The sequence below is a fragment of the Nesoenas mayeri genome, assembly GCF_963082525.1.
Source record: "Nesoenas mayeri genome assembly, chromosome: 1".
Taxonomy (NCBI): Eukaryota; Metazoa; Chordata; class Aves; order Columbiformes; family Columbidae; genus Nesoenas; species Nesoenas mayeri.
In genome coordinates this window covers 169,885,972-169,901,131 of record NC_137541.1, presented here as the reverse complement: position 1 = coordinate 169,901,131, position 15,160 = coordinate 169,885,972, and the positions used below count along the sequence as shown (strand labels likewise).

Genomic DNA, 15,160 nt, shown 5'->3' with positions numbered 1-15,160 from the left:
GAGATCTCAGCATCTCACATGATCAGACTGTTAATTGCTAGTAATTATCCATCCCCCTAAGCTTTCTAGCCACAATTTTAATTGCAGAAAAAAATATTAAGTTATTAGAGGAGCTGTAGACTTGCCTTTACAATCCCATAATTTATGTGTAATTTCAATCACCCTGGACTGGAGTACTTTATTTCAATAATATGCCCCATAGCTGGAATTGCTTTTCATCCTATTGCTTTTCTAAGAATGCTGTCACTTAACTCTCTGGGGTTTCAAGGTTCACTACCATATTTGCATTAGTCATATTTTATCTTGCTCTCAAGCTCACCTTTTAGTAAAGTCTCAGATATAGATATTTTTATTTTAGAAAACATTTTATTAATTTACCCAGTCATAGTTGAAGACTCTAAGTTTGGGAAATATAATTGGAAGTTTTGGAAAGTAAGTCCAGTAGACTCTGCTTATTACCAAAGCTTTAAACTTCAGCTGCTAGAGAAATTCTGGTGCTTCCTCTATTAGGTGTGTAAGAACATCACTACAGCATATACAATTTTCATTATTTGGAGGCTGTATAGAGTTTCAAATGCAATGACAAAGGTTTGAGTAAGACATCAGTCAGATATTTCAATAGCAAAAGAGACACTTTGACACAGTAAAAATGACTAAATTAATCTGACAGGGGGTTGGGTGGTTTGCTGGTTTGTTTTTTTTTTTTTTCCTTCTCAAATGGCACTAATCTTTTCTCATAGTAATGACAGATTATAATTTGTTCTGCCAATAAGAACCACTCAAAAACAGATTTAGGGGAACTGGAATGAGCTAAGTTCAGAGGAGAATAATCCTTAGATAGAAATGTCATAAACACCTCTAGAACCTACAGCGACCCACCACATTTTGTGTCTGTGCTCAGTATATTGTTATTCAATTTAATGTAGGACTGATTAAGAGAGCCAAGGCATTGAATTATTATGTTTCTCTTCAAAGAAGCATTTGATTGTAGAGCAGATTCTTATTTTGTTATTCTTTAATGTAACAGTTGTCCCCCATCAGACTTTATAGCACAGCACACTTTGAATCTGGTGAAAAACACTTTTTTGTTTAAAATTTAAGTTTTGATCTTGAGCCTGGTGTGCTTATGTGTGATCATAGCATCTTTCTAGGTAAGAACATGTGCGATAATTTTAAGGGATATAAGATCAGCTTACTAAAATCCCTGTTGAGATAATATGGAGTTTGGTGGTTGTTGGCAGCTCAGGCCAGTTGCAAAGGTTGTTATTACAGGAGACAGAGCAACTTCTGCAACAAGAACTTCCACATTCCCAATTATTTCTGCTTTTATATGAAGGAGACATTTACTTCCCTACTAGTCCCCAACCACTGCAGTAACAGACAAAGAAGAGAAAAAATAGAAGAAGAGAGCACTGCAGCTGCTGGAGTCCACTTCTCTCCCTGACAGTACCCACTACCTCTATCTCATTTTGTGATTTGGAAGGGATCTCGGTCCCCCTGCAACACCCTGGCAATGGAAACTAAGACAGGATTTCTTGTCATTGCTAAAGCTGAAAGGGGCATCTTGATATTAGTCCACAAATACATTATTACAAAGGATGAACAACAGATTAGAAAGGTTAATATTTCTGCACTCTACTGCAGATCTGCTAATAATACAGAATATAGATGCTTTGGAAAGCAGGAGTACTTTGACTGCAAAGGTCACAAATATCTGTTCCAAGAGGAAAAACACAAATATCATTAAGACTTCAACAGTGTATCACTATTAAAAATGTTATTCTAAGTTCACACCTGTACTGTATGTTGGGTAAGAGAAGGTGCAGCTTACCAAGAACAACAGAGCACTTGTAGCCCCAGCACAAGACCAAGAACAGTGCCAGCATAGCTGCCAAAAAAAGAACAGATGGGAACCCCTTAATCCTCTTTCTCATCGTCCTTGACTCTCTCCAAGGTAAATCAACATCTGTTGCCTTGACTCTGTCAACTGCCAAGCATCTTTCGTCTTCCCACATTCCCAACTGTGAGAAGCAGCATTGCGTATCACACCTGTGATTCATGTGAGACACGCACTTATGTTCCTCTACTCATTTTAAATGTAAACTTTAACACCCCTCTCAAGCTTCATGCCTGGCTGCAGCATCCAGTACTTGCTGGTTCAGAAGCATCACCAGGAAGGAAGCCGGTCTTGCTTTAATTTGGCCAAGCTCCCAGATGAGTTTGGTTTTGTTTATTTTTTAAAAACACCTGTAACCTGTCTAAGACACACCAGTGATGACATACTAGGCAAAAGAAAAATTCTTTGCAGCCTCTGTAGTACCAAGAACATCAAAACATTATTTTTGGGATTCAGAGGTAATTCACAGGGAAATGAAGCAACAGGGCCACTTTCAGTGGCAGAAAAGTATATCCCTAAGTGTGGCATAAAGATCCTGAAAACAAGGCTGCATAACAAAATAGGAAGAAGGATTTTAGAGTGGTTAAACTGCAGGAAAACCTCAGATAGATATGCAAATCACTTACTCTATGAACGAGATACAGATCTAGAAAAATATTTGAGATATGTATAAATAGGGGGAAAAAAATGTAAAATGAGAATAGGCCCCAACAGAAGTGTAACATGATACTATTTAAAGAACAAGTCATAATGCTTAGTGTAATTAACTACTGTTAGTATAATTAACTTACTGTTTTAAGCTACTGCAAATATACAATGTATGGTATATGGTCTGTTATTAAAATGCTAAGTCTTGTTTACATCACTTGAAATCTTTATGCTCATCTTTTTAATAATTAACACAAGTTAGAGCATTTCTCTACAGTGTAGTAAGTAGGATGGAAGTCATGGTGACATGAATATGCACAGTTCCAGATATAAGCTACACAAGGGAGAAGATGAAGTCCTTATCCCATTGTCAGACACACATTGTAAGGATTACTGTGTGTAGCAGTGCCACCTGGTGACCGGTGCTATGACAAATTCCTCTTAAAATACTATTTAGCACAGAAGCTTATTGTATGAAAAAAATAGAATTTTCCTTCTTTTTTAATATGCATAGTAAAGCTTACTGTTCCAAAGCTCAGTATGAGAAGAACAAATCTGACAGTAAAATCTCCAATTTAAAAATATAAATATTTACAAATTTATATTTTTAAATAAAATTTGTAAAAATTAAATATTTGTAATGTAAAAGCTAACAGAGTATTTGGAAACTGTGGCATCTACAGACATGGAACAGAAACAGCTCTCAAGCTGGGGCAGCTAGACTGTAATAAGCCATAGGAAGAAAATGTAGTACAGGGAAGAGGAAACCCAGAAATGCTAAAATTAGCTTTCACAGAGAAGATCAGCAATCTCAGCTTCCTTTTTCAATGACACAGAATCATAAGTAATCATAGACATATCCCAGTAACTCAGTTCAAATGGCAGGTCGTTCCTCCACCTTCCCCTCAGAAAAGCCTTGGAAACAAGAGTCAGGAAGTCTTTCAAACGAGTCCAGACTGAGTGTAAAGAATGCTGAGGATCATCCCTCTAACACACATGCTTTCTCACACACTTAAGCACCAAGAGTGGAACTGGATGGGTATTTATGGACAGTGCTGTACAGTAGAAACAAACATTTAGCCCAAATGGCACAGTGACAAGCAAATCCAGCTGTTCATGAAGTGACCCAGCCTCAGAAAGAGAAGACAGAGTGGCAGCACAGTGTGCAAGCTCAACCCAGGTCAAGGCACTTATTATTTCATGTACTATACATGTATGACTATTCTATATATAATTTGAACTTGGGAACTAAGCAAGTGCCCAGTAAGCTAGCAGCCCAACCAACAGGTGTATAACATTTAACTAAAAATCCATCTGGGAAACAACTGCTACCATGATCCACCACAGGGTAGTAGATAGGTTGGAGACTGCAGAATTTTAAGTCTCTGCCCCATTGCAAAAGTTCTTCAAAGACGGGGCATTTTTTGCTGCAGATAGATTAAATGACTCAGGAACTTGTGTGTGTTATTCTAGTACCCGCAAGGGCTAAACAGAAGAGCCCTGCATGCCTCTGCAAAGGAGTGGAAATTACCCTCTCATTAGTCCCACAGTTAAGAGGGTAATAAAACATTCAAACACCAGAGGGAACAGGGCAAACAGGAAGAAAAAACATTCTTCCACTCCCCCAGTTTATCAATGTACCTTTGTATTTAGTTGGTCCAAGCTAATGTATCTTCAGGTGTCCAAACATAGTGCAAAGGCTTGAAACAGGAAAGTAAAAAATAAAGAGGGACAGGTTCACATTAAAAACCAAAGTGACATACCTTTAAAACATGGTTAAAGACAGTATAATTTTGTGGAAGTAGGAATGGAGACATGTTCTTACTTTGGCAATGACTAGGCTAAAGTGTGCAGAAGCTAAGTATATAAAACACTAGTGCGCAGATAGGACTACAGCTATTTGGTGGGCCTTTCTCCATTTTTCTACAAAACAGCTTTCTGCAAATGGTCTGGTGTGTTTGAAACACACAAAAAAGTCATGTGATGACAGACAGTCATTGCCAGGAGATTCCTTCTTTATTCCTTCCTTTGGGTTTGTTTACCTTGCAAGACCATTTTTTCACACCCCTCTTCCTTCCTCTTGCTCTGTTCCAGGCAAATGTTGAAAATTGTTTACTTCACTCCTACATACAGTTAAGGAAAGAAAACCACTTGAATGCAATTTCCTGCAAAATCTCATTAATCTCATATGTCCTCTGTCTCTTCCTAGTTCAATAAAATGTTTTGTCTAGTGGTAAGTAATTGATACAAATATTCCTTGCAGCCTGCAGTTATCCCTCAGCTCCTTGGTACCCCATCACAGAGACAGACCACATGTGCCTGAACTTCATCCTAATTTAATAATGGAAGAAGTTTAGTCATAGTCTACTCCTGAAGTTTACTAATTACAGTATTTACAATATAGACTTTGATGCAGTAGGCTTAAAATAAAACACAGACCATCTTTATCTTTGTTACCTATATGTTTAATGACTGTTTGTGGTGGACTTACAAAAATATTGGTATACAATTTCTTATCAATCAAGAAGACATAGGAACACACAATGACTCCTGATTCTCTTTAAGTGATCTGGTTTCTGCACATATAGACAAACAATTCAACAGCTTGTTTGAACATGTTAATATTGCTACCCTGCAAACTATTAGTTTGGTGGGTTTTTTTTTTTCCTAATAAAGTACTTAATTCTTCCATTACTCAGTATAGGAATTCTTACTGATAGTGATCAGGACACATCTCAGAAGTTTGGGTACATAGCCAACTTTTAATCACATCTCCTAGATGTCCATAAACACCTCAAAATTCTCAGACAGTAAACTAGTATAGCACACATGTCCAGGCATCTTCCAGCCAGAGTTACAACATGCTGGAGTTCAGAGAGATGTAAAAAAACATTCATTAATATTTCTAGAATTTTTGACTTGACAACATGTTAGACTTTTCAAAGAGTGCCAACTTTCTCCTCTTGGTGATGGACTAAGCAAAAATAGTAATTGAAAGTTTACTCATTACCTTCCAGCATCTACTAAATTGATTGTTTCTAGAAGTTAAGACATGATTAATTAAATCTGCTTTTCTATTCAGTTCCAATGAAGGCACAAATATTTCCAGATATGAAGAACTTAAGTGCACTAGAACAAACAGGAAGTATTTGTAAGGCTCCAGCTTTACTTAAAAACAAAACTTATTTTCCTGTAGCTGTTGCATTGATGTAAACCAATTCACTCACTAGGCCAAAGCAGGACAATTTTTTCCAGTTATATGAGCCTTACACTCCAGCTTCTGCAAATTAAAAAAAAAAAATCAGCTGCTCACACATCACTTTTCCACACACAGAGAGGATATTTTGCACCATGTTCAGCCCTAAGCCCTTGCAGACAACAGGGAAAAGGCAAATGGGAAGCCTGTTCCCAAGACCATTTTGAGACATTCCACTGAGGATCCCAAACAGGAGCAATCTGCTCTCTCCAACCACAATACAAACACCTTGTACTTCAGCAGCACAAAGGAAGTATCATCCAGCTGAGTGGCCACAGCTCAAAACTACTCTATTTTGTTAAAGCCAACACTGTTTTACTTGGGCTTCTAAGCAACTCCAAAGTACTGTTTTTATGCACCCTGCATAATGCCCAAATAGTGAGATGTATATCTCTATTAAAAGGGTTGCAGTATGCAGCATGCATGATGTGCTGCAGTTCATTTTAATGCATACAGCATAACCTTTACCCATGACTTTCTGCTACCTTCTAAGGAAGTTAATAAAAAATTAAGTGGGTTAGAAAGGTAGGTGTTCTCACTTCAGGGAGCCTGAAATCACTTGAAGATCTGTCCCAGCAAAACTGGTTCTTGCCTCTACCATTCTGAAGTTGCAAAGTTGCAGCATAAACTTCAGTTTGCTTAGCAGTTTGAATTATCTCTCTCCAGATTTTACTCTATTTCATCACCAGCACATCTTGAAATGCAACAGTATTGTATTTATGATACGCCACTGTATTTGCAATTTGTGTTTTGTTTATGGAAAACTCAAGATATAAAAAAGGAAGGCATGCAAGCACACTGGATTTATCACTCCCCCTTTGGCAGTGCCCCCATTCTTCAGAATCAAAGTAAAATTTCTGCTGGTTAGGATATTGCCTGAGACTAAGCATATGCAACAGTCTAGTGGATTCCTGCAACACCATACAAAAAGTAAAAAGAAATCTTGCTGACTTTTAGTGTGGTCCTTTTTTTGATGTGCTTGGCTAACACTCCAGCTTGAATTTTCAAGTTTCCTCTTGACTTTTCTAGTTCAGGGCTTGGAGTGAGGCAGCTACATCAATATTCCAATTTAATTAGAAAGCAGACTGCTGATCAAAACGTCAAGCAGACTGCCACATATTAAGAGTTGGATTAAATGCAAAAGCAAAAATATATTAAATGGTTTTGAATTAAATTCACCTTTTTACCTTCATTTAAAATTAGTGTCTGGGCTTTATTTCAAAGAAAAAATTTTGGATCTGCAGAAAAGCTTAATGCATTAACTCAGTTTTCATAAGCCTAGGTGGTGGGAAATAAGTATCTGAAGTAAACAAGCTGTTTGGGCAAGTACATTCTCCAGTTATTAAAAGAAGACTGGAAGCGAGGTCTGCAAATACCTACAACTACTTGACATTGCTGTTCTTCAAGAATAACACAATGCTTTGTTATGTGTAACTTTATATACACTCCTTAATATTGCCCTTGAGTCCAAGCGCACCTCAATTTTCCAGACAAAAGTGTTAACATGAGATTTATAGTTCTCTCAGTATCTCCCCAGTGAAGATTTCCAGGTATCTTTCCGCACTCCAGAGTTAAAAATGTAGTTTCTTACTCATTAATATTAGAAAGTCTACAGTGATGCTTCTCTGTACATATCATGATCTTTTCTCTATCAGAATGAACAAAGCTGGACACATTTTCCAAACACTGCAGAGTTGGCTTCAAGCATTCAAAAAGCAAAGAAATCTTCACAGCAATGCAAGGATGATGCTCACAAATACCTGTCAAAGACAAGGATACATACCTTGCTGAAAAATGGCACTTTATTCCCTGTGCAGAATGGAAAGTTTACTTGACCTAAGTCTGTCCAAAATTTCAGTGTAAATAAAAAGTTCTCTTCAAACTGTTTCAAGAACAGCTGCCATTTCCTTGAACTGTCTGAAGAAGTTCTAAAAAGCAAGAGTTAAGATAAATTTCAGTTGCTTAAAGAAAAGCTCAAACTGCAGTTCAAAGTATTAACAGCACAAAAATCACAATCCACGCTTCTCGCATTCCCTCTTTCCTCCAGTTACAATTTGCAGCTTGAACTGAAAGTTTCTCCTTCTCTTTTTGTAGGTGAATTGGCATTTGGACACATTCACTATTAAATCTAAACAAGCGATGCCTTATTTGCTTTGGTTTGCCTATTAATAGAAGATGCTATGAAAGAAAAATACAAAGTAGCTCTCACACCACAACAAATAAAACACCAAAAAACCTTCTCATGCAAATATTTCTATTCCCATCTGAAATAATCCAGGCTTCTCAAGTTTAGCATCCATTTCTTATAGTAGCTGAACAGCAAATTATAAAAATAGGTTTCACCCAAAATGAATGCAATTTTTCACAACACCTTAGCATTCAGAATATCCTTCTCAAATTCCTGCCAGTCGAACTCTAAGTATTTATTTGTAACCTTGTGCAATATTCTGAGTGACATATTGGCCCTTTAAGCAGGCATGACAACAGAAGTGCCACATTTATGCAAAATTAAACCAAGTTACATAAGTTTCCAGATGACGGCATGGCAATTAAGAGCCAGTGGTGACAAAGCAGATCAACCTCCATTCCCAATCATTAGACAAATGTTAAGCTTAACGCAAGTTTTAGATTTTGAGGCTGGGGAACAGTTCCACAGATTTCAAATATTCCATAAATTTAATAAGGTAAGAGTAATAACTAACAAGAAAGACCCAAAAGTCTGTCTTCAGTTGTTGGCTTATTTGTACAAGAATATATCAATTACAGCTAAATTAGCATTTTCAGATAAGTGATGTAGAACTAAATGCTATGAAATTAAGTATTTAGCTTCAGTGCTTTAAGTAATTGTTTAATGCTTCATCTTTAAATGACTGTATTGGTAAAGAAGCAACACAAACATACGCCTTGAGGTATACGGTTGGACCTTCACAACAATGTCCCTTTTTTAAGAGACGGAATCAAGTAGCACCGATTACAGACCTTGAACTGTGGGATCGTCATTTCAAAAGATCTGTCTGTTATTTGTCCTGAAGGGTCTGCCACTTTTAGCGTCACTGTGACATAAGGATACTTCAGAGACCGGCAGGTGTCGGAGCTCATCGCAACTCCCAGTTTCCATTTAATATCTACAAACTGCAAAGAAGAATATAATTGGAAACAGTGTTAAAGAGATCTATCCTACCACAGCTGTTCCATTGGGTGGATGTTTTACAGACTATATAGGACATCTAGAGCTCATAATCAAATGGGAAACAAACATATATGTTCAGATATTGTGAACACAAAAATCATCTGCCCCTTCCTTCTAATAGTGAAAAAATAAGCAATTTAATAAGTTACTTCACTTAATCTGTTTTCATTTTTCAAGTACTGTCAATAGTCAAGTACAGTCTATTTACAGTTCTAAGTGAAGCTTGAGCCACAGAGCTCACGTGGCTTGTAGACCATTCATGAATTGTTTTTTGTTGTTTGGGATTGTTTGTTTGTTTTTTGATTAGGTTTTTTTTTAAGTTTCTAAATCAAGTGGAAACATGAGAAAAGCCTCAGAGTGACCAAGAATTTTATAATGCAATAATGGAGGAAAAAAGGCATTTCCTAACTGTATTTTAGATAAATCTAAGTACATCACAAATACATTTCAGGCAGGTAAGTTGTTTTTAACCATTTTAGAACTGTTGAACAAAGAAGCAAAGAGAGCCTTTAGACACTTACTATCAAGCCTCAGACAAAGATTATTTTTTTCCTAATTCTGTACTCTTTTAAACTGTTGTTAGGAAAAAATACCTTAAAACACAAACTCAGTGGTATTTTTTCAAAAAGGAAAAAACAGGAATGCTGAAAATTGACAGAAAGTATCTTTAAAAAAATTAAACTTAAGGGAGAAAACAAATAAAACAATCAGGTGCTAGTGTTATCAACTCTAAAGAACAATTCAAATTACATTTAAAACATGATTATCTGCCACTCACCTCCCCTAATACCACTATGAAGCACTGATTTTAAAGAGTTAGACACGCAACATTAACATCCAAACAATAACATCAGAAAGCTGTTCAGCATTTAGACAGCTTATATTGTATGTGCTTTATCTGCGTAGACATTTAACAACACTGATATAGGGAAGCTTTCAGCAGTCAAGATACCACCATGTGCTAGACAATACAACTTACACGACAAAGCACTGACATCTCTGAAAAAGTAATAGCTCAGCTGCACTTTGTCATTTAGTTACCTGCCCCACTGTGGCCATATTTCTTGCATCTTCTGACACACTAATGGATTTACCCTGCTCATTCCATACGTGACGAATAACTTGCACTGCATGTTTTGGCAGCGTGCTGACTGCATTGCCCAAAGTGGTGACAAGTTCTTCCGTAGAGAGGTTGTTTCTGGCTGCTGTGCTATAGGTATATCCAAAGAACACCACATCAGTTTAATTCCTCACAGTTTAATAAAATTTTTCACTTTGCCCCAAACAGGCATTTTTAAATTTCTGCTTTATATGTCTATGTAATTTACAATAATAAAGCAGCCTGTGATTTTTTTTTTTCCAGAATATTTTACTAATCTGTATCCACACACAAGAAACAACATGACTTTTCATGCATCTTAATATGCAGAGACCAAGCTTTGCTGCACTTACACAACATGCAACATAAAAACAAAAATAATTGCAGCCTCAAAGTGCTGTTGCAACTGGAAAAAGGCATAATTCAGTGAAAGGTGTGTGCATAAAGCAGTTAAATAATATTATTATACAAAGCAGTTTAATTAAACATTTAGGAGAGGTAGTTTAAGTATCACCAAAAGGCAAGTAAGGACCTCTAGGTAATGGTATAACTAGTACTAAGATGAGTCAAATGATGCAATAAACCAACTGAAAAGGCAGCAAGTGTGGAGAAAAATTGCCACTTGATTTCTTCTACAAAACACGCAGAAAAATTCCCACCCTAGGTTTGTTCATGCAGGTCTACTCCTCTTAAAGAAAAAGAGTTGGTCCTTCAAGTAGCATGGTCTAATATAATCTAAAGCTTCGTATTTTATAGAGGAAAAAGCAGTAAGTTAAATTTCCACTGGTAAATTTTCCTTAGTCATATTAACAGTACAAAATCTTCAGATACTAGATATTAAAAGCAAAAGCAAGATCTTGAAAATTTTATCTTTCTGAAGAGAGGAAATCTTACAGCAAACCAGCTGAAAATACTACCTAAAAACTCTACCTTTATCACAGCAGAGTTCAACATTATAAAACTGTGTGCCCTTCAAACAGACACAAATACAGGTTTCTAATCTGTAAGAAACACAGTTTTTAGAACATGCTTTTTCCAGGCGGAGGCCTAGCTGACTTTGTTTCACTACAGAGCTTAACTTCCTCTTTTATTTTGCCAGTGAGTTCTAAAGCTTGCAAACAGGATTCTTAGAACAATTACTTTACTTTTTTTAATTACTAAAAGTGAGCCTATATTAAATAACTACATTTTTTCAGAATGTAAACTAAATCCAGAAAGTTTTTGTGTATTGAAAGTTACAAACTTTTGCCCTTTTGCCAAATCAGTTTATTTTATACCCACATGCGATGTCATTTCTTAATACCACTATTAAGTAGGGGTGGAGGGAAAAAAAAAAACACAACACTAAAACACCAAACTACAAACATGAGACAAAGTAAATTATTTTGTGCTTACCTAAAAAGAAAGGAAATAATGGTAGCTATTTTTGCCAGGTCACCAACATTAATCTCAAGCCCAGATGTTTGAATTCTCTGGAAACAGAATGCTCAAACAATTACAAATAATAATAAACCATGCATTAATAAAAAAATGCTTTGTACATGTATGCATGGACAAAAATTGCCTTGAGTAATCTATTATTTAGAGCATACACAGCTAATATCATTGCTTTTAAGTACTAGTATCCAAACTGACCTGACACAGTTCAGCTGTATTTACACCTGGGATCTTATGGTTCAGATGTTGAATTATTTGTCCACACTGTAAAGAAGTTTGAAAGTAAGTTTGAAAACATTCTTCATGCATATTTTAATATACAAGACAAAGCTAGTTTGAACACTTGGGAGACTACAAAAGAAAAAAGAAACTGGTTAATGCAAAAATGGACAACAGGAGGATGCTTTAAGTGCAGAGTGCAGAATAAAGTCATTGAAATGACTGGTTTTAAAGCTATATCAAATCCAGAAAAGCAAACTTAGTCATGACTTTTAGTTACTACCTCACTAGCTATTTGCACTTAACACACCACTTTCACACTAACTGAACAGTCATCCTGCTCAAGTGCACACTACGGTAAACAAGTTGAATGTTTTCTAGACAAGCTAGCTTCATATCTCCTTTAGATGAAAGGCAAAAATACATTTTTTTAAATCTCCTGTGATAAAAACAAATTTTAAAGCAACACCATTACTCTTAGCAGGACTGGTCCATTTTTTGAGTCATGCAAATCTAAGCTACCACATACATAAGATTCCCTTTGCAAAAGACAAAAATCAGAACAGGCTAAATATAAAGCTTTTCTGGAATCACAGAGTGCCAAAAGTTCTTCCACAGCCCATTTATTGCCCTACTTACCAGTTCTGCAAAAAAGTCTTGAGGTATTAAATTAATTTTATCTGCTACACTACCAACATCTGAAATAAAAAACACAAGCAACAGTGAGCAGAAGCAAATCCTTAAGGTGTTACAGTAATAAATCTAATCTCTCTCAAGAATTCCTAAGTCATCACACATGCGTCTACCTTAAAAGCAAAGCTTTCTTTAAAAGAATGTCATGAATAGCAGTAACATAACCTGCTCAGCATCCCAAGTCTAAGAGGCGTGACTCCATAAGGCCCCTCAGAGCCCCTGACTGACTCTATGCAGCTGCACAGTTTGACAACCCTGAATAATCCCCCGACCCGGCGGAGCAGCATCCGCGCCGCGTCCCTCCGCGTACCGGGCAACCGCGCCTGCCCTCCGGCACCAGCAACACATCACCGCTGCTCTCCCTACGGCCACACCGCTCCAGCCAGGCTACCGCCCAGTGGCGAACCCCTCAGGCGACCCGCGAACACCCGGGAAGGCCCCGCTAACGCACCACAAGCCTTCGCCAGGGCCCACCCCGAACAGCTCGCCTGGGGCGAGGTGGCTCCGCAGGGCGGCCCGCCGGCTGAGCCCTTCGGAACAGGCAGCCCTCGCCTCCCACACTGCGAGCCCGAGTGGGTCTCTCAGCCTCAGCGTCCCCGCACCCCGAGATCCCCTCGCTACCCCCTCACCCAGCGCCTCCAACGCCCGCATTATCCCGGGTGCGGCAGCCATAGCGCCACACTCCCGCCGAGGTCCAACTTCCGCCACACAACGCTCCCCGCTCTTATTGGCTTCGGGCGATACCAGACCGAGGCAGGGCGAGCGGCCTCGTTCTTATTGGCTGCTTGGCAGGGAGCATGCGCTCTTCCTCCCGGGGAGGGCGGAGTTTCTCCGCCCGCGCGGCTGTGTCGTCTGCTTCGTTTATGGCGCTTCGAAGGTGGTTGGGTGTGAGTTCCTCTCTGTTGGGGGAGGGTTTGTTTTGTTCTGGGCCCTCAGTTCAAGAAGGACAGGGAACTGCTGGAGAGAGTCCAGCACAGAGACACAAAGATGATTAAGAGAGTGGAGCATCTCCCTTATGAGGAAAGGCTGAGGGAGCTGGGTCTCTTTAGTTTGGAGAAGAGGAGACTGAGGGGTGACCTCATTCATGTTTACAAATATGTAAAGGGTGAGTGTCACGAGGATGGAGCCAGGCTCTTCTCAGTGACAACCAATGATAGGACAAGGGGCAATGGATACAAACTGGAACACAGGAGGTTCCACTTAAATTTGAGAAGAAATGTCTTCTCAGGGTGACAGAACACTAGAACAGGCTGCCCAGGGAGGTTGTGGAGTCTCCTACTCTGGAGGCATTCGAACATGCCTGGATGGCTTCCTGTGTAACCTCATCTAGGTATTCCTGCTCCGGTGGGGTAATTGGACTAGATGGTCTTTCGATGTCCCTTCCAGTTCCCAATATTCTGTAATCCTATGATTCTTGAAGTAAATCACTTCCTAAATAGATTCAAGTAAAACCAGGGCCATGTTTTAAGGTCCTGTTGGGTCTGCAGGCAGCGGGTGGAAAGCGTCACTTGCAGGCAGTGTCTCAGGGCCTACCTCTCCCCTGCCCCTGCAGGCCCCCGTGCTGGTGCTTGCGCCAGCAGTGGCTTGGGAAATGGCGCTGGTGTGAGAATCATCGGGGAAGGCTGTTGGAAATGGCAGTTTAGGTCACACCCAGTTTGCACAACAGGTTGTTTACTCGGTTGGGTTTATTGTTAACTGGCATCAGGGTTTTCCTGGTGTTCTTTGTTACAGTTTTGGGTACATAAGTCTTGTGCTCTTCTGTGAGCCTGCAGCACATACAGTATATTGAACTTAGTACAGATACATGGAATGACCGTACTCTGTAGACGTGGGTGGTGGAATTGGCCTGTACACATGCAACTAAATTGTGTGGTTCATAGATGATTTGTGTAGATAAACTATGCCTTCAGTTCTATGGGAAAATAGCCTTTTTTAAAAAAAACAAAACAAAACAAAAACCAAAACCAAAAAACTCCTTCTAGAATAAGCTTTGGTAAGTGTTTCATACTGAACCTAACTGAATTAACTTTGGGGTGTGGCTGGAGCCCTAAACCAGCACTGATCCTTCACCTATTAAAAATAGCAAATATTCTTAGGTTTTTTTAGTGATAAATTTTTAGTGATAAATTTTACATTTGCTTTTAGCTTTTTTTTTTTTTTTTGTATTGCAATGTTACAGTCTCAGTAGATCTAGTGTAAGACTGTGACACAGTAGTAAACATAACTTATCAGGCAGTAGTGCTGGCTACTTTAAAATTATGTATTTTTGATAAATGTTGTTGACAGAATTTAGAATACATTTCAGGAAAAGGGTAATTATTATGGAACACGGTGTGTGTTTATGAGCTTTATACATTTATGGTCTGTCTGATCTTGGTTTCTCCCTTTAAAAGTATGTAATTAAGTGTGTAAATGTTTTTGAGTAGTATGTATTTTTATGACCTCATGATTACCGAAACAGTTGCAATATATGTAATGGTAATATCTGTCTGTTGTAGCAAGGACTTAACAATCTCTTTGTTCTTATTTTAGGTAACTCTGTGATGTAATTTGTTATCTAGACAACTTTAGATATTATTTTCTATTACAATTTCATCAAGTCTCTTAGTAGTGCCTCCAGCAATATGACTAATATTTGTTATGTTACTTTCCATGTTTTGTCCAAGATGTGGAGATAGATACGAAGTTGAATGTCCTGGTGGTTTCGTAATTACAGAATCA

At 38.2% G+C, this 15,160-nt stretch overlaps 1 protein-coding gene across 2 annotated transcripts; it reads right to left on the bottom strand.

Moving 5' to 3' along the window:
- Nucleotides 1–5,007: 5,007 nt before the first annotated feature.
- Nucleotides 5,008–13,157, bottom strand: COMMD6 (COMM domain containing 6). Of its 2 annotated transcripts, XM_080363249.1 has the most exons (7): nt 13,069–13,157; nt 12,386–12,444; nt 11,726–11,791; nt 11,486–11,562; nt 10,033–10,201; nt 8,781–8,933; nt 5,008–7,729 (listed from the first exon to the last, which is right to left on the bottom strand). In XM_080363249.1, the coding sequence occupies exons 1-7, from the start codon at nt 13,109–13,111 to the stop codon at nt 7,679–7,681; spliced, it is 618 nt and encodes a 205-aa protein (XP_080219375.1). In that variant the 5' UTR covers nt 13,112–13,157; the 3' UTR covers nt 5,008–7,678. The 2 variants fall into 2 exon arrangements, with proteins under 2 accessions (XP_080219375.1, XP_080219376.1); XM_080363250.1 differs by lacking the exons at nt 10,033–10,201; nt 11,726–11,791; nt 12,386–12,444; nt 13,069–13,157 and having other exon boundaries at nt 11,486–11,523.
- Nucleotides 13,158–15,160: the final 2,003 nt, after the last annotated feature.